General features: G+C 35.7%; 1 protein-coding gene across 1 annotated transcript; it reads left to right on the top strand.

Annotated features, from left to right (window-relative positions):
- Positions 1–10,417: 10,417 nt before the first annotated feature.
- LOC111890751 (probably inactive leucine-rich repeat receptor-like protein kinase IMK2) lies at positions 10,418–13,669 on the top strand. The gene is made up of 2 exons (XM_023886838.3): positions 10,418–12,793; positions 12,889–13,669. The coding sequence occupies exons 1-2, from the start codon at positions 10,966–10,968 to the stop codon at positions 13,512–13,514; spliced, it is 2,454 nt and encodes an 817-aa protein (XP_023742606.1). The 5' UTR covers positions 10,418–10,965; the 3' UTR covers positions 13,515–13,669.
- The last annotated feature ends 11,211 nt before the right edge of the window (positions 13,670–24,880 follow it).

Here is a 24,880-nt window from a genome sequence, read left to right as displayed (position 1 = left end):
TAAAGAACTTTTCGAGCATTGCGAAACCTCTTACTACATTAACCCAGAAAGGTGTGGCCTTTGACTGGGAAGCGAAACAAGAGAAGGCATTCCAGACACTGAAGCAGGCCTTGTGCACTGCACCGATACTATCCCTCCCCAAAGCGATAGAAGACTTAGTAGTATATTGCGATGCTTCAAATCAAGGACTTGGTTGTGTTCTTATGCAGAGAGGGAAGGTTATAGCTTATGCCTCCCGACAGCTTAAGACACACGAAGTGAACTATACGACACATGATCTTGAGTTAGGAGCAGTGGTATTTGCTCTGAAGATCTGGAGGCACTACTTATACGGAACAAAGAGTACTATTTTCACCGATCACAAGAGCCTTCAACACATTTTCGATCAGAAGGAACTCAACATGCGACAACGACGATGGGTTGAGTTACTGAATGACTACGAATGCGAAATTCGTTATCATCCTGGCAAGGCCAACGTAGTAGCTGACGCCCTCAGTCGAAAGGAATACACTGGTCGGAGGGTCAAATCTCTTACCATGACCATCCATTCCCACTTATCCACACAAATTAAGGAGGCACAAATGGAAGCTTTGCAACCTGAAAATGTGGCGGGTGAATCCCTGCGAGGAATGGAGAAGAACCTAGAAGTCAAGGGTGGCGGAGCCTACTATCTCATGGACCGAATCTGGACCCCGAAACATGGTGGTTTCAGAAACGTAGTCATGATCGAGGCTCACAACTCAAGATATTCAATTCACCCGGGTTCAGATAAAATGTATCTGGATCTTAAGAAACTGTACTGGTGGCCTAACATGAAAGCAGAAATTGCTACCTTCGTGAGTAAATGTCTTACTTGCGCTAAGGTTAAGGTCGAGTATCAGAAACCGTCAGGATTACTACAACAACCAGAGATACCAAAATGGAAATGAGAGCGGATTACTATGGACTTCATAACCAAGTTACCCAAGACGACAAGTGGACTCGATACCATATGGGTCATTGTCGACAGATTGACCAAATCCGCGCATTTCCTACCAATCAAGGAAACTGACAAAATGGAGAAGCTTACAAGAACTTACTTAAGGGAAGTAGTGCGACTGCATGGTGTTCCGATATCCATTATCTCCGATCGAGATAGTAGATTCACTTCAAGATTCTGGCAGTCACTACAAAGTTCCCTGGGAACTAGGCTAGACATGAGTACAGCCTACCACCCACAAACAGACGGACAAAGTGAGAGAACAATACAAAATTTAGAAGATATGCTGAGAGCCTGTGTGATTGACTTTGGAAAGGCATGGGATATTCATTTACCCCTTGTCGAATTTTCATACAACAATAGTTATCATACAAGCATAAAGGCTGCTCCGTTTGAAGCCCTCTATGGTCGAAAGTGCAGATCCCCTCTGTGCTGGACTGAAGTTGGCGATACCCAGTTAGCTAGAGGAAGAGTTCCTGAAAGCACTCTCACAAGTCCGGAGATCATACGTGAAACGACAGAGAAGATCGTCCAGATTCGTGAACGATTGAAAGCCTCTAGAGACCGGCAGAAAAGCTACGCTGACCAAAGGAGGAAACCTTTGGAATTCCAGGTAGGAGACCACGTCTTATTAAAGGTCTCACCATGGAAGGGTTTAATACGATTTGGAAAGCGTGGGAAACTAAATCCAAGATACATAGGGCCTTTCGAGATTCTTGCCAGAATCGGCCCTGTGGCTTACAAGCTTAACCTACCGCGCGAACTTAGTAACATCCATCCAACCTTCCACGTCTCAAACTTGAAAAAGTGTCTGTCCGACGAGACTCTTGTTATTCCACTCGACAAGATCGAGATCAACGAGAGCCTCAACTTTGTGGAAGAACCAGTAGAAATCATGGACCGAGAGGTCAAACAAACAAAACAAAGTCGCATACCCATCGTGAAGGTTCGCTGGAACGCCAAGCGGGGACCCGAATTCACATGGGAACGCGAAGATCAGATGAAACAAAAGTACCCTCATCTCTTTCATGTTCACTAGTATCTTTACTACATTAAATTTCGGGACGAAATTCTCTCTAACGGGGGGATGATGTGACAACCCGATATTTCAACTATTTGTAATGACCAAAAAGGGTCAAGTATTGTAACCACTTTTGAGTAATAAAATTTACTTTCATAATAAAATGTACAAATAGTTCTATTTAATTTCCTTCTATGTTTAAATGTCTTTGAACCATAATCGTACGTGAAAAGAACGCCCAAATCCGACTTCATATAGCGAAGTTATAATTTTTCCAAGTTCGGCTTAGCAACAGACAGCTAAAAACTCGAATCGGAGATCGAGCGACTTTTGGCCGGAATGACCTAAACGAGAATCGAAGGTCTCGACAATGGTATTCCAGCGGTGAAAAGTCTGGTAAAAACCGACATCAGATAAAGAAGTTATGAATTTTCAAAGAAATTCCTTAAACACGATGAGTTTATAATAAATAATAAAAAAATAATTTCGGAATTTGCCGACGGAGTCTAAACGAAAGTTGTAGAGCGTAGTCTCACCTACGCGTGGATATAAAGACCATCGAAATCGGAGTTCGTATGAAGAAGATATGAATTTTTGAAGTTTATTAAATAAATTAATTATTTATTTAAATCAAAATTCGGACAATATCCGAAGGGGAGTCAGCGTCCTCATCCGAGGTACGCGCTGCGTACCCCTGTACGCCCTGCGTAACCGAGAGGATTGGCCTCTGATCGTCCACGTCGCCATATCCGAGGAAGCCGACCCGTCCGACCCCCCGTCCCGTACCCAGCAACCCGTCCCATCCGACCCGCGTACCCAGCAACCCGTCCCATCCGAAGCCGAGGCAGTCGAGGCTTCGGTCATGCATGACGTACGCGTACGCGCTGCGTACGAGCGTACGCCCAGCGTACCGAGGCAGACCAGCCTTACTATAAATAGGATGCAAGGGCTTCCAAGGAAAGGGCTCATTTCTCTCCTCTCTCTCGCAATCTTACCTCGTTTTCCGTGTCCGTTCAAACCCGAAGCTCTGGTCTTTTTGGCTCAAGTCCCGAGGGTCAATTTTACTCCCGAGAATCCCGAGGAAAAATCCGTTTCCCGAGACGAAACTCTGCCCGGTTTTCCATCTCACTATCTTCAAACTTTCAAGTGAGTTTCATACCCCTTAATCAACCTTTTAAAATATTCTAAATGCTTTTATATGCTTTCAAGGGGGGGATTACAAGTAAAACACACGAGTATTATCGTGTGTTGCATAAAGAAACTCTTTTATATGCTGTTATATATTCAAATCACATGCGATTTATAAACCTTTACGGAACTTTTATATATATATAACATATGTTAAAATAGCATTCTATCTTGGGAAATATAAATTTGTTGTAATGCATATATAAACTAAACTTTTCTTAGATTATTCTTGTCTATCTTAGACTCTACACTAAAAATCTATGCTTTCATAAACAAGTGATCCTTTTTCTAGGTATTTCTAAACAAACAAGACACACTTTTTGAAAACTATAATAGGTATAGTTTTACGAACAGATTTCTAACTCTTATGTACTAGAAACATAAATTTCAAGAAGTTTACTTTCGTATACAAGAACAAACGTAACATTTTAACAAGTAGATCTGTTTTTATACCACGGTTTTGTGAGACACTAACTTCATGTACGTTCGAGTACACATTTCAAGTCCTGTATTATATACCAGAATCCCTTGGAGGGGGAGCATGGTGTTTGTGTATAGATCTATACGGGCTTGACAACCCGCGCCCTGACTGTTAGCTGCAGTCCACCGTTTGGGGTGACAAACGTCATAACATTCCAACGCCTGAAGAACGTTGTGTATAGGCATTCCGAGTCAATAGTATGGTTATAAAACTCACAAGGGGTATTAAAAATGCATTGATTTACAAGGTTTTCAAACTCATTGGTTATTTTACACTTACCTCCATTTTGGAAACAAACATTGGTCTTGAGTGAAGGCTACTTTTATACTAGTAGAAAATATAGGATTTTCTAAACACATACAAACAAAGATAAAACATTTCATTTCATTCAGACTTTGTCACTTAAATACTTATGAAATTCACCAGCTTAAATGCTGTTCTACTCTTTCAAAATTACTTGTATGTCCCAGGAAATCAGTAATTTCAGGTATTCATTTCGCTTTTGATGAAGGGATGCTGCGGCGCCAGTTTAATCTCGTATTTTTGACATCATATTGTAATTGAGTTTTGAACATGTAACTTTTGACAAATGTAAACTTTCAGTTATATATGTGATGGTTGTATTGCTTTCTTTACTATGTATTCATTTGTTACGTTACCACATGAAGTCATCCGCTCCCGAACGTTTCCGCCGTTCAGGTTTGGGGGTGTGACAATGGGCTAGGAATGCTTGGCACTCCTTCCACAGAAGCTTTTGAGCTTCGATGCAGGAAATGATATGAAGATTGGAGCTAAGCTTATCTCCATAGATCATGAGAGTCTGACCAGAGGGGAGGTTGAGACGGATGACTTTTTCGAAGCAAAGGATATCAGCATCAATTTAACTAAAATATTTCTTAAAGATATTTTTATAATCATTAAAAGTTTTCAAATAAGTAGCTTAAAATAACTTACAATAACAATAGTTAAAAATAACTATATATAAATGATTATATTGTTACCTTTAAAATCAAAAAACAATATTTGATGTTTTAAATAATTATAATGATAGAAATTAAAACATTAAGCAAATAAATTTTAAAAACTTTATTAACAATAACAATAACTATAAATAACATTAAACCTTATATTATATTTTTTTTTATGTGTAACTCGCGAGTAGAAGTCATTCAAACGATTGAGATAATGCAGTTATAATAAATGTATATATTATCATATAATTCAAAATAATCAATATATTATATCAATTTAGTATACAAATTATTATATCAAATTTAATACCAACATTATTGTTATATATATATATATATATATATATATATATATATATATATATATATATATATATATATATATATATATATATATATTGTAACGACGTCAACTATATAGGTGTTTCTGCGCAATGCGCGGACATTCGCCTAGTATTATCATAAAATTATGATTTTGACATCAAATTTTTTTTCCTGCAATTTTGTCACTATATTTAAAATTTTGTTGTAATATCAACCAAAATGATCGGTTTTACTTGTTTTTCCGGTAACCATTTTTTCTGAATTGCAATAGAGTCACTATGTTTACCAAAATTGTGATTTTGACACTGTGTTTTTTTCTCAATTATGTCACTATATTTACAGTTTTGTTGCAATATCAACCAAATGACTGTTATCATCAATCTAGTATGTTACCAAATAAATGACATGACAATATTGTGACATGGAAGTCACATCACACCTCTATTTGTTGTGGCGTATTTTATTAAATGCATCTGACTCCACACCTCCAACATTGCGAGGCAAAAACCTCCCCATAAAAGGAGGGTCACACCTCCTCATTTCTTCCTACCAATTCTTCTAACTCTCTCTCTCTCTCTCTCTCTCTCTCCCTCTTGAGATTTTGATGTATCGTGATTCGACTTCTCGTTCTATAATCTAGTTATCGAAGCTCTGGAAAATTTGGAAGGATAACTAAGGAAAGGAAGTAGACATTGAAGTTCTGCTCACAACTATTTGGACCTCCTCAAATCGAGTAAGTTACACTTACTCTTATCTATCCTACTTAGTTGTTTCAAAAATATCCAGGTATATTAGTCTATTTATGTAACTCTATTCCAATAGTCCTCACATTCTAGCATATAAAGGACATATACTGCCACACATATTATAGTGATATAACTCACATGAATATGGGACGAAGGTAGTAGTTGAAATGTAATTAGTATGTGTGTAGGAGGGGTCATCGTATACGATGTAAGATAAATATTTATCTAAAATGATATTAACCACATATATGTATCTGATAAAATCTTTAAATTCTATTTATCTTTACATCTGACGAAAGTCTCGAAGATAAATAAAAAAACCACAACACATTTCTTTCTCTTTAGTAATATTTGTCATATTATTGGTATGTCATATTTTTCTATTGTATTTTAGATGTTGAGCTAATTCATGTAAACATGTTTTCTTGTGTTTTAACATTATAAGGCCCATCTCTTTCGAAAAAATATGGTCCATATATAATACATAGATACTATTGGATGTGTTGTTGATGTTGGTTAAATCAACATGTTGATACTATTAGTATAAAATAGGTTATTATGATATTTTGTTTGATTTTATGATGATAACTATAATTGATAGATGATATGTATTGTGATAGATATATTTATAATTAATTGTGTATATTTAGATTATATCTAATGTTTTCATGTTGTTATATGATATGTATTATGATGATATATTTATAATTAATTATGCATATTTAGATTATATCTAATTTTTTCATGTTGTTATATGATATGTCAATATTCGTTACCAAATATTTGTATTCATACGCAATTGTCGAGCATACATGTAATTATTATATCAATGGTTAAATAGTTTTATTTATTAAGTTTGACATAAACCAAATCCATAAAGAAGCCTTTCCAAAAATACATTTTTTTGTAAGTTTGAAGTTATTTCAACGTATTTCACAAAAGTTAGTAAAACCACATGGACTATTTGGCATTTTTCTCTAAAAAAAATTCAACACCCGACAAAAACTATTCATCATTGTTTTCATAAACATATACAAGAAGACAAAATTCACAGGATTATGTTATTTTGTTTTCACTATCTATTGTGTACATGTATGATTGATTCTGAACCAATCATTTTAGTTATTTTAAGAAAATAATTAATGCATATTACATGTTGAAGATATAATGTATATTAATTACATCTTCAACATGTAATATGCATTAATTATTTTCTTAAAATAACTAAAATGATTGGTACATAATCAATCATACATGCACACAATAGATACTGAAAACATTTGAACCTAACTCAGAATTCACAAACAAATATGATCTGGTGCTACACAAACCTAACTTTTTTCGATTTGGATCATTTTCAAAACTGGATTAAATTTCGATCGTCATAATAGTCTTCAATTATTTTCAATAAATTATTACTTAAGATATATTATTTTAGTTATATAGAATTATAATTGTTGATTCAAATAAATATGTGAAGTTATATCACCTTATAATCAATATTGATTTTATTTTATTTTTTAACTTAATGTTATTAATTTAATATAATTAAAATGAAAAATTTTAAAATTTAAAATTTAAAATGAAGAATCAATTATTAATTTAATATAATTAAAGTTGAAATTTAAAATTTGAAATTGATAATTAATAATTTAACAAGTGACATGATATGTTACATATAGTTATTAATGAACAGTTTTAATAGTATGACACTTGTCAATAGGAGAATAAATCTATTCATTTATTAGAATAGGAATATATATATATATATATATATATATATATATATATATATATATATATACACACACACACACACACACTAGACGAATTCTCGTATGTTGCGCAGCACAGGTTAAAAATATATTGTTAGAATATAGTTTTCAAACACCTTCTAGTTAATTCAATTCATCAATTTAGGTTCTTTTATTATTATTATATTTAATGTTTTCCTTTTAACTATGTTAAAAAATATATATTGAATTTTTTTAAACATTATTTGATATTTTACTTTAGGTTTTAAATTTTACACTAAAATTTAAGCTTATTTGATATATTAATGTAGGTTGTTTATTTAACTATATATTGAAGTTAAAAATTAAGTATATCATAGGGATAAGTCACAAATTCTTCCATTTATGATAATGTTTACAACTAAAAGCGTATTTAAGTTAATAAATTAAGTATATTGTATGCAAATATGAAAAGTTTGGAGTTTCAAATGAATGTGGTGAAAGAAAAAATGTTTCCTTTATAATATAGTATGATATAATGATTGTAGTTTTAATTTGTAAGTCATTGTGATATATACAATTATTTGATAATTTTATAAACCGTTTGAAATTGTATAAATTATATATCAAATGTATGATAATCTATATATAACGGGTAACAAAATGTATGAACAAAAATATTAACTACAACTTTTAGTAACATAAAAATACAAAAACATCTATTATAACATTTATATTAAAAAAGATATATATACAGCGAATAATAAAAAAAATATGAAAAATAAACACTACAACTTTTAATAACATAAAAACACTAAAACATTTATTATAACATTTATATTAACTTTTCATATTTAAATCACAAGTCTCTTCAAATACATTAATGTTTTTAATGAGCAAAACTTTACAACTTTATAAAAGAAAGGAAAATAAAAAGTTATTAGTGATTAATAATCATAAGTTAAAAACTCTTGAGTTGTAACTAATAAATATACATAAATTAGAAAACTCTTGAGTTGTAGTGTGAGTTTCAAATGAATACGGTACTTAAAAATGTGTATTTATTATTATTGTTGTTGTTATTATTATTATTATTATTATTATTATTATTGGTTTTGCTGCATCATTTTAATCCCTTCAATTATTAAACATAAAAATATTTAATTATAAATTTATAACATACATAAGTGCATATATATGTTAAACAAATAACATATAATATATATTTTTGTAAATGTTAGATGTAATTTTTGTCATACTAATATGGATAAATTACTTTCATATGAAGAACATATCATGATAAGTCATCATAATTACATATCAAATGTTAAAAATTATATTATCTTTTAAATATTGTCTTGTAAATATGTTGTATAGGATAACCCAACAAAAAATAATAGAAAATAAACATAATCAAAATAGAAAAACTACAATCAAATAAATAAGAACATTAGGTGGTTTAATATATAAATAAAAATGTTACAAAAATATACGTTTAAATCAAAAGAAAAAACTAAAATTCGTCTACTTTGCTCAAACAAAAAAAAAAACTTATATCCATTTTCTGAATCTTCTTTATTTATTTAACATCATTCAGCCATAGAAACTTGATGCCAATTCTTCACTAACCTACAATCAAAATGTTTTTCTTGAAAAAAAAAAGAATGAGAAAGATCTTCCAAGCAAAACATTGATGTTTGGAGAGTTACATTCAAGATTGAGTAATACATACAAATCACATATAAAGATCAAATGAGAAATTGAATATAAAGAAATAATAGAAAAGCTTCATTTGTTTTGGTTGAAAGAAAAAAAATCATACTTCGTATTACAATTACCATCGATGCGACATAACTCTTTTCTTCAAATCATCATATTTGGATCGTGAATGCTTCAACTATATGAAAACTTTTGAATCATAAAATTTTCAACCAAATGACGACTTTTGTAAGCAAAATGTACTAATATAACTACATATATAATGAAGGTGAAAGGGTGTGGGAGTTTCAAATGCATGAGGTGTTGAACTTATAGAGTGTGTGATTTTCTTAAAATGAGATTATGTGTGATTAATTACTTTGAAGGTGAAAAGGTGTGGGGGTTTCAAATGGATGAGATGTTGGCAAATTTTTATGGAGGTTTCAAATGCATGAGATTTAAGAAAAAAATGTTAGCTTTATAAGTATATATATATATATATATATATATATATATATATATATATATATATATATATATATATATTAACTCACAAGAAATTCTGGTAAATTTTTAAGTAAAAAGAAAAAACCAGAGAGTGTATGTATTACAAGTAAGTGAGTTTTCATTCATAATGGAATCCTATGATTCAATACAGTGTTTTTCTAATTTTAATTTTTATAAAAAGTGTTTATGTGACATAATGGATAATAATACAAAAGGGTGGAAATTCGAATTAGGAAACCTGTAAAACTTTTGGGAAAATGACTTGTGAGGGTAATTAACTTTTCAGAAAGTTCACATCTAGGTAACTATTTTTTTTTTTTACACATCTAGGTAACAAACTTGTTAGAAGTGTTCACATATGACCATTATAACCGATTGTAGCAGGTTACATCCTAGATGCGAACACTTTCAACAAGTTCGTTACCTAGATGTGTCCAAAAAAATTAGTTACCCAAATATAAACAAAACAAAAAATAAGAGTAAATTACACAGATGGTCCATACTGTTTATTTTGTTGTGTGTTTGGTCCTTGTCTTATCTAAAAAGATTATTAGCTTCAAACCGGTTTTTTGTGTACCTCAAATATGATCGACATCTTTTGATGCAACCAAATAAGTTATATTCACAACAAAATTTGATACATTTCTTGGATTTGTTTTATTTTATAACTAAAAAAAAGTAGATTTAATTGGAAAAAAGAAACGGATATATGAAGTAGAATTAAATATCAAATTATGTAGATTTTGATAAAACATTACACTTTTTTATGAAAATGATTGATAAGGGGTACAAGACTACAAGTTGAAGAACAAAGGCATAACGTGAGTGAGGGCTACAAAGAATATAGCCGTTGGAGACGGTCAAAGCATCTGTATATGGTGCATGTGCGGTGCGACCATAATTTCTCACTAGCCGTTGCCCCCTTCTACCCTCAACGTAAACCCAGGACTTCTTCTGAAAATGGCATCTTCTGCCCCTTTTGTCTTCGATCTCCTCTAAAACCCTAAAATAATACTCGCATCACCTCTTTCACCTACACTCTCTCTATTAAATATCCACCTCTTTCGTTGCTCAGTTTTTCATCAATTCTCTCTCACCTTCTCTCTCTGTTTCTTATCTGGGTTTGGAAGATCGATATCTAAAATAGTTTGATTTATCACGAATCGAAGAGAATTGCGTTCATCTTTTTAGTCATTAATACCCAGTTTTTTTTTTATCAATCTATTTTAGTATCAATCTGAAGAAAAAAGGAAACATTTTCAAATAAGGAATAGATTTTGGTTTTGATTTTACCAAGTGTTTGTTTTCTGATTTTCGATGTTTCTCTGCATGGAAACTCGAAAGGGCTCATTGAGTCATTTTCGCAAACACTTGGACTACATAAACGAGCTAAAATCCGTTTGTTTCAACAGGAATTCAGCCAACATTAGTGCACTCTTTTTGCTTACTCTTCTTATTCTCTCTTCTCATCTCGTTTCAGGTAAGTCGTCCGATGAAGTGGTAGCCGTCACACTTTCAGATTATTCAGCTCTCCAATCCATCAAACAGGATCTCGTTGACTTCAGAGGAGTCTTGAGGACCTGGAAAGACAGAAATGGCGTTTGTTCAGGTGGATGGGTAGGCATCAAGTGTGATCAAGGTCAAGTCATCGCGATACAGCTTCCATGGAAGGGATTAGGCGGCACGATCTCGTCAAAACTGGGTAATCTCCAATCACTCCGAAGAATCAGCCTCCATGACAACTTATTAACAGGCCCTATTCCGCAATCTCTATGGCTATTACCAAATCTACGAGGCGTTTATCTCTTCAACAATCGGCTTTCAGGTTCAATCCCACAATCTATTGCTCGATCACCATCGTTGCAGAATCTCGATTTGAGCAACAATAAGCTCAATGGTAGCATCCCTCATATTTTCTCGAATTCGAGTAAAATTTACAGATTTAACCTCAGTTACAATGCCTTTTCTGGCTCCATACCTTCAAGTTTTACCCTTTTGCCTTCACTCACATTCCTAGCTCTCGAACACAACAATCTCTCTGGTTCCATTCCTGAAGCCTGGAGCTCTGGTCAACTCACATCTTTGACTCTCGATCATAATTTTCTCACCGGAAAGATTCCAACTTCATTGAGTAAGATGGGTGATCTCGAAAAGATTAATCTTAGCCATAATCACATTGATGGGATTATACCAAATGCACTTGCTAATCTCTCTAAGCTTCAAATCTTGGATTTGTCAAACAACGCCATTAATGGAAGCTTTCCTTCTTTTCCTTCTTCTAATCTTTCGGTTCTGATATTGGATAACAACAGATTGAATGGTCCAATCCCTGATACCATTGGAAACCTTTCTTTTCTCACCAAACTCAGCTTATCCCACAACAATTTCAATGGCGAAATCCCTAAATCCGTTGATAATTTAAAGAAACTTGATTCTTTGAATCTTTCTTACAACTCTCTTTCCGGGGCTGTTCCTTCTTCACTTTCAAAGAAATTCAATTCAAGTTCTTTCGTGGGTAATCTCCAGTTATGTGGATACAGCATTTCCACACAATGCCCTTCTTCCACCATTTCACCTTCTCCATCTTCTCCACTTGTTCTTCCTTCAAACAAAAACAAAAAAGGCCGAAAACTTAGCACAAAAGATATCATCCTCATAGCAGCAGGAGCCCTTTTGCTTGTTTTGCTTCTCTTATGCTGCTCACTTCTCTGTTGCCTAATCCGAAAGAAAGCAGCAAGATCCAAATCCAAGAAGGGCAAAACCGACATTTCAATGCCAGTAACAGTTCCATCCGGGGGTGAAGTAGTTGAAACAGGAGAAACCGGGGGTAAACTGGTCCATTTTTCAGGCGCTTTTGTGTTCACTGCTGATGATTTGTTATGTGCAACTGCTGAAATAATGGGAAAGAGTACATATGGAACATCTTATAAGGCCACATTAGAAGATGGTAATATGGTTGCTGTTAAAAGATTAAGAGAAAAAGTCACCAAAGCACAGAAAGAATTTGAGAGTGAAGTTTCTGAGCTTGGAAAGATTCGACATGCGAATGTTTTGGCCCTTAGAGCATATTATATGGGACCTAAAGGAGAGAAGCTTCTTGTGTTTGATTACATGCCACGTGGCAGTCTTGCTTCCTTCCTTCATGGTATGTTTGCTTATTTATATAACCTTTAATCCAAATTGTGACAATCATGATGAATATCTTCTGATCGAAGTTTATTTTTGAATCTATTGTTACAGCTCGTGGGCCTGAAAGTGTGATAAACTGGTCAACAAGATTGAACATAATCGTGGGTATAACAAAAGGTCTTGTGTTCCTCCATAGCCAAGAGAATATAATCCATGGAAACCTAACTTCAAGCAACGTGTTACTCGATGAACAGACAAACCCCGCAATTGCAGATGTGGGTTTATCGAGATTGATGACAAACGCAGCCAACACAAACGTGATTGCAACCGCCGGAACCCTAGGTTACAGAGCGCCGGAGCTTTCAAAGCTGAAGAAATCAAACACGAAAACCGATGTATACAGTTTGGGTGTGATTATGTTGGAGATCTTGACCGGAAAATCTCCCAGCGAAGCAACAGATGGACTGGATTTGCCTCAGTGGGTGGCGTCGATTGTGAAGGAAGAGTGGACGAATGAAGTTTTTGATTTGGAACTTATGGGGGATCCGGCGAATGTTGGTGGTGATGAGTTGTTGAGTACTTTGAAATTGGCTATGCACTGTGTGGATCCTTCGCCGGAGGAAAGGCCGGAAGCAAAACAAGTTCTTGAAAAGCTTGAGGAGATTAAACCGGAGGTTGGTCAGACTTCTGATGATGCTGCTGTGGAGGTCGCCGGAGTTGCATCAAAAAGTGAATGAAGGATAGAGATTATGGACAAGAAGCTAAATTATTCTTTTGTAAGATATATACGTATATGATTTTGATTGTATAAGTTATAAAGTGTGTAGATACATTGAATTCGTTGATTCTTTTCGTAACAATAAAACATCATTCAGTTTGAATGTTTTTTCAACATATCCTCTTAATTATTCATTACATAGGAAACTAGTGGTTTACATATAGTTTCATATGTAATAAAAATGTGAATCTATCAATAAGCATGACAATGTGAACCTACCATACAAGCATAACCATAAAACTTAACCATTTAGTATTTAAATGGTTCAAATATCTTAATGGTTCAAAGAAGAGTTCCTTAACCGTTCAGAAGCTTTTGATTTGTTCAAAGATCATTCAACGACTCTACAAGACATTCAACAATGCTAACTGATTCAAAATATACGTGTTGGGAACCGATCAGGTGGAATGCACAATATGGAAAATCTATGATGCTTAGGATGGATAGCGTCGAAAACAATCTATTTAGTAAAAGATTTGTTTCGGATGCTATCCCTCCTGAGCTTCATGGACTTCTTCCACATACAAAGATGATAAATTGATATGAAAGATCCGATGATATGAGGTGAGAGTGATGATAGAGAAACAAAGTTATGTATTTATAGATGCCAATGGGAGGAACCTAATGAACATGTTATGTATTCCACTCTTTGACCCTATGCCATCATACAAAATTATTTCCTTCTCAGTTTCATGCTTTGTGTGTGCCCACATAACTTATACAAGGTAATATAATACAAATTGTTGAGTAGTTATATGTGAGTTCAAGATACAATAAATAATAAATTTTACGTGTTTTAGCATGGTTAATTTGTGTAAAACATATTCATTATCGATACAATAAATAATAAATGTTAGATGTTCTAACCGATCAACATAACTTTTGATTATTTAATAATGGTTTTAAATAGGAGACGTATATCTTATATTCTTATACATAAAGTTAGTATCTTGGTTTATATTTTTATAACTTTTGATTATTTAATACTAGTAATGGTTTTAAATAGGAGCCGTATATCTTATATTCTTATACATAAAGTTAGTATCTTGGTTTATATTTTGGAGTAAGATATTGTGTGATGGATAATGAGGGTCAATCATGTTGTCATGGTAGACAACGCTATAGGAGAAGTTTGGTGAGAGCAATTGTTAAGCATGTTTCTGACAATTGGGTATTATTATTAGATTTTGTGAGATTTTGTTAATAAATGTAATATAGGGAAAAAAAATTGTGTATACCAATTTTGTGTGAGATAGATAACATGTAAAAACGAATTAATATTTTATAAATGGTGTGTTTGGCAAAACTAGTCGATAACGGATAAAGGTTAACAAGTATCTGGTAGCATTTTGTTAAACGCTACGTGAGGTAGCTTTTAGATTTAGAGCGTTTTGTTTAACCTAAACGCTAGAAGCTTGTATTGTCAAACAATACTTTTTGTTCAAAACAAAATATTTTGTCAAATGCTAAAAGCTAGAAGCTCTCAAACGCTTTAACCGCTCCATGCGGAACACACCCAAAGTGTGCAAAGTGATAGACCATACATCATATCTATATGGATGCAAACTTTGTGATGCAAGTGAGGTTGATGATTTTATCTTAAAAAATGAATCGGTTAACGACCCGTTTCAAAATCGATTTTATGAACCTTTAGTTAGTAAATATTAGGAAATTAGGATATTTTTTCCCCGTCGTGCGCTGTAACGGTGCAAATCCGTTTTGTAAGTTGAATTTTGATAATTGTATTGATAAAAGTTAGATATTGTTGCATTTGTTAGTTGATAAATATACAAAGTCAATACTACTGGCTAAAAAATAGGGAAACATACATAAAATAAGCACGATAACGTAAAGGAACTGGAAGTTATACTGATACGTACATAAAAATAAGTAAGTGAGTTTTTTTAATTAATAAACGGAAATTTAAATCATAAAAAACGTATTATATATGATCCAACTCATACGTAGGAAACATACATAAAAATAAGCACGAAATGGATCTCAATCTAATAAGTGTCTAGGAAAACGCTATGCATAAGATGAACAAGTGCTAGGTCAGACAACCATATTGAGGGTTGGACCCTGATATAGCTCTATGATGCCTAAGTTATATTGCAAATCTTAGTGTTGTCTTAATGATATATATACTGTATTTTTTGCCTTATCTTGTTCCTTCGTGGATATCATATGTTTGGGGTATTTATAGGTCACTCGTTGTTAGAAAGGTTTATAGTTCTGTATGGTCCTTCATCTATTATCCAGTCTATAGGCAGCCACGTCTCTTGTCCATTTCTTTTTTTTATTGTTACGTATCATCTATTTTGCATGTTTTTTGGGATATGGTTCTGAGCCTTGTGTACGGTTTATTCGATTTTTTTTTCAACGTCATAAAATTATTAAAAAAAAAACTAGCAAAGAGCTAGAAAGAATCCATTACAACATAATAGAAGCTAAAATGGGATTATGGAGCCAAGGGGTCCAACCTAACTTAGCTTTACTACTTCTATTAGAAATTTAGAAAAACGATATATCAATAATATCATCAAAAAGAATGGATTTCCTAGGATTAGCCGTTCCAAAAACTATGGAATTACGAAAATTCCACAAACACCAAAAAGTCGTTAAAATAGTTGCATCCAAAGCCTTGCGTTGACCTTCCTTCATTTTAATCGAATCAGCCCAAGAACAAAGAGAATGTGGTCAATCGTATTCACGACATCGTGACAAACTGGACAGAGGATCGACTCCACATCAATACCTTGTGCGATAATCTCTCCCATATAGGAATACCAAGATAATTGATTCTCCATATAAAATATTAATCTTAATGGGGACCCAATGATTGATTCTCGATATAAGAATATTAATCTTAACGGTTTATTCGAATTTAGATTCATTCGCGACAGATTATGGTGTTTTCATTGCCAACTTGGTAAGTATCGAGTCAATAATGGATTCTCTCGGGCTACTGGCTTGGTACACCATTAAGCACCCCAGTCTAAAGAGTGAAAGAATATTACCAAAATATTTTTTCTGTTCAGACTTGAAGGTCCGCCTTGGGTACCGAAACGTCCGTCACATGGGGCGCATTAAATGCTTGCTCCGTCGGAAGCCATTTCTCTTACTTTGATTAGACTGCCCTTAATAAATGTTTTAACCGGTCTCTCTTGTTATTTAGTTGATAAGCTTGGTTTGTTTAGAAGCTTCTTTATCTTTTATCCTCTTTTTGACTCTCACATTATGACTGCCATGGGTGATGACATGTTGACAGTTGTGTCCGAAGTGGACAATTGTATGCTTGATCGATACACGTAGGTATATCACTTGTCTCCCATACTTGGTTTCCAAATTCCATCTTCGTTGTCATCTGTTCTTGATGCCCCGTTTGGTAAGGTTGGGTTTTATCTTAGTCATCTTGTTTGCGGTTTAAGGTTAACTTCGTCTTCCTTCTTTTTGGAAGTTTTTCGTTTTTATAAAGTTCATCTCGTGCAACTGTTCCCTAATGCAATATCGAAGGTGCTTACTTTTGAAGTTTTTTGTGTTGCTCACGAAATACCACTCGATGTTACTTTGTTTTGCTACTTTTATCGTCTGAAGAGATATGGTGATTGGCATTCTTTTAGTAGTCGTCATTTCCCCCCCCCCCCCTCTCTCTCCCAATATATCGTGTTCCAATGCTAACTGGAAGATTAGGTTTTGTTGGGTAGGTGTGCACAACTTATGTTTTCCTATCACTCCGTGTTATGTCCCGCTTGGAGATGATTTAGTATCTTTGTTTGACGACTTACTTTCATTTCGTACCCTTGTTTTCCCATTTTTACGTAAAAAGTTTGTTCTTATCAGAAGTTGTACTTACTTTGTCTCATATGATCCCCTTTTGGAAAGCTCAATGTCAACTTCCAATGTTATCTATGTGTCCTACAAGTTTGTCTAACTATTGTATCTTTTTACTGGATCTGGCATAATTTCTTATTTACTTTGTCTTATGTAATCTCCTAATATAAATGCTGCCTTCGGATGTTTTCTTTTTGCTCATTTATTGTTGTATATGGAAGTAAATGATCCTTTCAGTTGACGTCATATTTGGTTGGTGACATTTCTCTTGAATCTATTATGTTGGATGATGTAATTCTAGACCGAGATGTAGACCCAGTGATTGTGGTTCCTGAATCTCCTATTAGACTTTCGGGGTTTGGACCGGATGCTTTTTCTATTGATCAACTTATGGATACTTCTTTTCCTTTGATTGGTCCTTCGCACGATGGTTCTCCAACTTAGTGGAAGGTGTGTCCACATATGTTTTCTCTCCTAGTTGGAAGTGTAAGCAACTTCTCACGCCTTATTAGTTCGAGAAACTTTTACATGAGGTTTCCCAAGTGGGCCTTCAATGTGCATCCCCTCTGTCTTTGGGTCATACCACTCCTAAATTGGTTGGTATGTAAACATTTTCCTTTCTTTGTAGGCATCCCGTTGTCATATGCATGTATATTTGTGTTTTTGGCTTCGTTATGGTAGTTTTTGTAATGTTGATGTTATTTTCCTGTTTCATGTAGATGGGTGCCTTTCTTGCATTCTATTTGAGGATGAATTGGACGAGGCATGCCGTTTTATAGCCCGTGCTAAAAACATCATTTCTACCGTGCTCATGCGATATCTTAAGTTTTGTGATGGGTTGTTGACCTTAAGAGATCGGTTTTTAGTTACCGATGAGAATCTACGGGTTGTCGAGGGTATGAAGCTTGTGAGTGAAGAGATGTTGGTGAGTTTATGTCGACCTATTGATTCGTCGTCGAGACGTTGTGGCCAAGGTTGCCTTGCTAGAAAATCAGAAGTCTTTTGTTCAAGATAACTGCGAAACTTGTCTTTAGGAGAATGATGTACTTCATGCTTAGCTTGTCCCTATATCCTGATGGTGTTGTAGGTGTGTGTAACATCCCAAAATTTAAGACCAAAATTTTCATTTATAATTAAGTTAATATACAACCAACAGTATAAAAACATTCATAATAACATCCCATGTCAAAACCAAAGTGTCAATAATCAAAACATGTTATCATAAAACAATATCAGAGTGTAATCCCAAAGATCTCATGTGCGGAAAACATAATGTGATGCGTTGCGATCGCCGACTCCTTTCCTTTGAAAACGAAGTACCTGAAACCAAACTGAAAACCGTAAGCACAAAGCTTAGTGAGTTCTCCAAATACCACATACCATACATATCAACATACTGCCTAACATATCTTGGTGTTGGCCTACCCCTTCGGTCTCTTTCAACTGGATACTATCATAAATATATGTGAGCCATACATATCATTCATATATCATAATCAAATAAAATGCTATGTGCCAAAACCTAGTCTTTCCATTATGTCACAGACCGCCACGTGGTCTTTCTTGCCATGTCGGGGGCCACCCCCTTCGGTCTTACAGACAAATGCCAAGAGCCACCTCCTGGTCTTCCATGCAAGCATCACAAATATAACTAGCATACATATTGTTCTACTTAGCTAATCAGCATACAGTATGCCAGGAGCCACCTCCTGGTCTTTCATACATATCGCCTAGGGGTTTAACCCCCGGGTCGTCCTACCATACATAATAGCATATAGTGTGCCATGAGCCACCTCCTGGTCATTCACACATGATGCCTAGGGCGAACCCCCGAATCTTCCTACCATACATAATAGCATACAGTGTGCTAGGAGCCGACTCCTGGACTTTCATACATGATGCCGAGGGCTAACCCCCGGGTCTTCCTACCACACATAAACTAAATGGGCCGACATTGGTGCCTTAGACCCATACAAACAGTGAGGAGACTCACCTCGCACTGTTGGAGTCCCACGAATAAATCTCTGGCTGTTGGCTGACAAACCTCTAAACTGTCAATCATCAAAACAACACCCATTTAATAATTGGGTTTTAATACATAACCATAAGTACACACTTAGGGTAAAATGACCATTTTACCCCTAACCTGGCTTGGTCCAAGACCAAAGACCAAACTCATACTTTAAGGCCCAAAAGCCAAATAATCAACCAAGGCCCATTTATGGCCCAATTTTCCAAATTGAGCCCAAACTTCCTTCCATGGGCCTTACCCTAAAGCCCATTCAAAATCCTAGTCCATACAAATAGCATTTCGATGGTCCAATATCTCATAATCATTTAGGCTCAATTATGGCCCATCTATGGCCCAATTTTCCAAATTGGGCCCAATCCTTTCCAATGGGCCGTATCCTAAAGCCCAATAACTTCCTTAGTCCACAAAATTGTTCCCATTTAGCCCACAAAGGCCCACCACAACCTAGTCCAATAAATTTCCCAACAAGAACCCAAACCCAATTAGGGCTTTTCACATAAAATGTCGATTAGGGTTAAGTGTTCCTACCTAACCCATTAAGGACTTAATCCATTAAGTCCACCACTCAAGTAGTCCAAACATATAATGTGGGTGGGTGTAATTCGAAATTCCAAATCCAATGGTCCAAACGCGGGTCCCGACAAATCCAAAACTCACATTTCCAAAATTAGGGTTTTCTAAACCCTAATTAGGGTTTCTAACCCAATCGAGTGCCAATTAATCTATTGGTTAAGTTTTTAGATCAATTAGCGTTTCATTAGGTCGAGCACCACCCACTACCACCTCGGGCGATGGTGGTCGACGGCGGCTCACAACGGCAGCCACCACCTTGTGGTGGTGGTGGTTATGATTTTAAACCAAAACTTGTCCAAACATCTTAAAAAAACAATTTAATCACACATGAATGTACACCGCCGCCCAACATGGCGGTTGGTGGCGGCAGAGGGAGGCAGCCACCACCTCATGGTGGTGGTGGTGGTGGGTTTTCCTTGATTAATCTGGCCATACAATATACATACATCATAACACCACAAATCTCACACAATTTACAATAAACACACACACATACAGTCACCCATACACGGTGGCTGAAAAGAAAAAGTGGCGGCAACCTCCATGGTTGGAAGCCATGGTGCTTTTTCTCGTTCTCCGGCCAACAACACCCATCGAGGATACTAGAACACACGTACACACGAGCAGAAATACCCACCGCGTAACTGCACAACGGTCTTGAAGGAGGACGGCGACGGAAACGGCTGCAGCGGCGACGTCGGCGACTGCTAGGCAGAAAGGATGGAGGAGGCGCGTCCGAGAATGTCAGGACACATCTAGACCTGACAATGGGTCGGGTTTGGAGCGAATCTGTGACATCCCCAATCTTACGACCAGAAAAGACCGATTTGTTTATGCTTTGTTTTAAAATCAGAGTTATCTTTTAAAGAAAGCAGTTGCGGAATTTGTTCCCAAAACAAAATATGATAAAAATTATCAAAGCATTTCTTTAAAGAAATGTATTTTCATTATATAACAAAATCTCGGGATGTCATGTTCAATACAGACCAAAGGCATAAACAGAACAAAATAGACCTTACAACAGTTATTTATAACTATTGATCTATAATCCGAAATCTCTCGTCAAGTCCACCAACTTATACTCTTGTGTCATTACCTGTAATGCAACGAAAATTGAGTGGGTCAGGCTTGGGAGCCTGGTGAGCATATAGGGTTTTCAACCCATAATAATATAATTATTATAATTAATTATCAAACAATCAACTCAATTTCCCATCCCCATTATCTTCCTTACTCTTAAGGGTTTACCCTAAGAGTTATCTATTCGTTTACTCCGTATTAGGCACTAAGACAATAGCTGTCAAGGTTCCTTCATAAAGCACTAATTTCATAGCTGCTATGGTTCATTCATCGGGTACTAAATCCATAGCTACTAGTGTAGGTACTAAGTCCATAGCTACCAACGTTTATCTAACAGTACTATATCCATAGCTACCAGCGTTCGTCTTTACGGTACTAAATCCATAGCTACCAAGATTTGTCTATACGGTACTAAATCCATAGCTACCAAGGTTTGTCTATACGGTACTAAATCCATAGCTACCAAGGTTTGTCTATACGGTACTAAATCCATAGCTACCAAGGTTTGTCTATACGGTACTAAATCCATAGCTACCAAGGTTTGTCTATACGATACTAAATCCATAGCTACCAAGGTTTGTCTATACGTCTCATCCTCAAGCTCATCCGTCATCACACACCAACTAATTTGTCTACTCATGTTCTACCCAACGTATTTGTAGATATAACATACATATACAGTTTAGATCATTTAAAAACCTGTATAAAACAATCATTAAACAACCATCTCAAGTAAACCAACAACATATAAACACATAGCACGTATTTCATAGCAAATACTTCATATCTATGTGGTAGAAGAAAGTAACCACACACTCACACATATAAACAACAATATACTTAATACATTCAATCAATACTTGTATTATTATCGTGTTTATGAAAGGGACTATACACTCACTTGATCAGAAGATGATCGGACAGCACTACGGCTTGTAGAAGTAGTATTCTTTGGTGAAACCAGGATCACTTCACACACCGGGTTTCTCGCGGGCAGAGCTTCGGCTCGGAAACTCTTTTCTTCTCGGGATCTTCGGGTTTTGAAACTTGATTCGGGTCTCGGGGTTGATATCGGGGCTTCGGGGGGTTAAAATAGGGCTTAGAGGGTGTATCGGGAGTGGGAGAGAAGGGATGGAGCAACCATAGTCAGCTGGCCCTTCAAATCTATTTATAGGGCAAATTGGCCCTTGCCACGTCGTGGGATCCTTTTTCCACGTTGTGGGCTTGGTCGTCATTGCATACGTCATTGCAAGTTGCATCTGGGGGACTCCCGGAGGTGTCAGGAGACTTGCCACGTCGTGGTCTCTGACAGTTTTGGGGTTTCGCGCCCCGAACTTCAGAAATTCATAACTTTCGCATACGAACTCCGTTTTCGACGTTCTTTATATCGATGCGAAGGTGAGATTATGCTCTACAACTCTTGTTTAGACTCTATTGGCTAATTTTGACTTTATTTTTAATATATTATAAATATATTACTTATATATTATCTTTAGTAGGCCGGGACAGGAAAACTCCGTTCGAAATTCATAACTCCTTCATCTGAACTCCGTTTTCGTCCGTCTTTCCGTCATTGCACTAATATAGATAAGATCTTCAATTCTCATTTAGATCAATAAGGATAGATATATATCTACCTTAAATTCACTATTTACGTCGCGCTGGGTCGTGCCGGTTCTGTCGCGAAACTTCGACAAGTCATAACTTCTTCGTTATAACTCGAATTTTGGCGTTCTTTATATGCACGGAAACCCTGTGACATATACTACAACTTGGTTAAGATTAATCCTTATAAATAATCTTCCATTAAAAAGTCATTTTTGATGCTTATTGTCTCTAATTTGACTAGCCCGGATCTACGGGCGTTACAATTATCTCCCCCTTAGGATGATTACGTCCTGGAATCATCAACGAAATAGGGCTTGCATAATGATTCCACATGTTATCCCTTCATCCTAGGTAATAACCATAACTTCTATGTTTCCTCGAAAGAGTATTTAACTCTATGGCTTTCTTGACCGCAGACGATGCCCAATCTTGCATCTGCTTATCGTACTATGTTGTACTTTCAATCATAACTTCCAAGTTACAAAATAAGTCCTTATTATGGAATCCTTCTTCTTCTCAGGATAAATACTTTTATTTATATATTGTAACAAACCGATGGGTCGTGTTCTAATGACCTCTCATCGTATGATGCAACGCTTAGACTAAAGTCTCTTAGAGTCAAATTCCAAAATGGAATATACCTTCATATTCTAACGTGATATAATCACATTTTTACATGTAGCATTTCTAGCTACAAGCTTCCTTAACAACGAGCGCGATGCTATCGATCGCATTGATTTCAATCTTTTGACTTAGGTCAGATGTTACATCGAACTTGGTTCCATGAACCACTTAACAAACTCCTCGTAGTAGGACTCAATTTGATATGACCACTAGGGTCAGAATAACAACCATCTTACTAGTAATTACCGAAACAAGGGTAATGACATATCCAAATAAAACGGAATCAATCACTAGCTTCTTGGTAACCTTGTGACTTTCCCTGATCCAAGTGTGAGTCCTATGCTTCCGGTAGTATATGCATCTAATACCTTTCACACATACTCATACTCGTCCCAAGTATTGTCTCTCAGTCGAACCAAGTCACTATACAAAAATCACACAATCATTTAACACATAATGTATTAAAACCATAAATATCAAAACCAGGGTTTTACATTATAACTTGAAATGATTACACAAAAGTTCAAGTTCACCCTATACTATGCCTTTAATTAGCTACATCATAAGTTGATCCTTGGATATAAATTCCTCATCCTTGATTCGCTTCATTAAGGATCATGTGGAATGCCCTTGGCTTTTGCGGTGCCTCTAGCCTTGTTGCTTCATTTTTCTTTGGGCAGTCTCTATGTGCCCCTTGCCTCCGCATCCGTAGCACACCTTATCATTGTGTGTACAGTTCTTAGAATAGTGGCCGCTCCTTCCACATTTGTAACATGTTACTTCTTCATTGCACGTTCCAAAGTGCTTCTTCTTGCACTTTTCACACCACTTGGGTCCATACCTTTGGTCATCTAGGTTAGACTTTGCGAATTTCCCCTTAGTATCAGGTCTTGAGGATCCTTCAAGCTTCCTCTTTTCTCCAATTTCAACTTTCTCCAGACCCCGTTCCTTATGTTGGGTCTCTACATTCTTAGCTGCTCGAACAGCTATTTTCAGAGTGGTTGCCATCTTGACTGTTGGGCCAAAGTCGGCCGACAGTCTATTCGCGAACCTCTCAATCTTGGAGAGTTCAGTTGGCACTAGGTATGGAAATAACTTCATCTTTTCGGTAAATGCAGTAGCATAATCACCAATGCTCATTTTACCTTTCTGCAGGTTCTGGAATTCATTATTCAGATCAATCAGATCTATCTCTGAGCAATACTGCATCTTTAACTGCTCTAAGAATGATTCCCAAGACATCCTTAGTGCTTCCCCTCGGGGCATCGTATATGCTAGCAACTTCCACCAGCTCAATACTCCAGTCTTTAGTTGTCTAACTGCAAAGACAGTCCTTTGCTTGTTGCTACAGTCGCAACTTTCAAACACCATCTCCATTTCAGAGATCCAGTCCATAATCTCTACGGGCTTTAGGCTCCCAGAAAGACTTGGTGGTTTGGCGCACAAGAAATTCTTATACATTCGCCCATCCTTGTAGTTTCCCCTTTCCGGGTCATTCCTTCGTTCTTCTTGAGTCTCAACTTTACTCATAATGCGACTATCGTTCCCTTCCTCTGATTGCTCGGGACTCAGTT

The sequence above is a fragment of the Lactuca sativa genome, chromosome 5, assembly GCF_002870075.4.
Source record: "Lactuca sativa cultivar Salinas chromosome 5, Lsat_Salinas_v11, whole genome shotgun sequence".
Lineage (NCBI taxonomy): Eukaryota > Viridiplantae > Streptophyta > Magnoliopsida > Asterales > Asteraceae > Lactuca > Lactuca sativa.
This window is presented reverse-complemented; position numbering and strand designations above follow the sequence as displayed.

What these genes read in the sequence shown, in the direction of transcription:
- LOC111890751 (XM_023886838.3), top strand. Translation starts at nt 10,966, where the DNA reads ATGTTTCTCTGCATGGAAACTCGAAAGGGCTCATTGAGTCATTTTCGC. An exon ending in TCTTGCTTCCTTCCTTCATG is followed by an intron (nt 12,794 to 12,888) that starts GTATGTTTGCTT and finishes CTATTGTTACAG; the next exon opens with CTCGTGGGCCTGAAAGTGTG.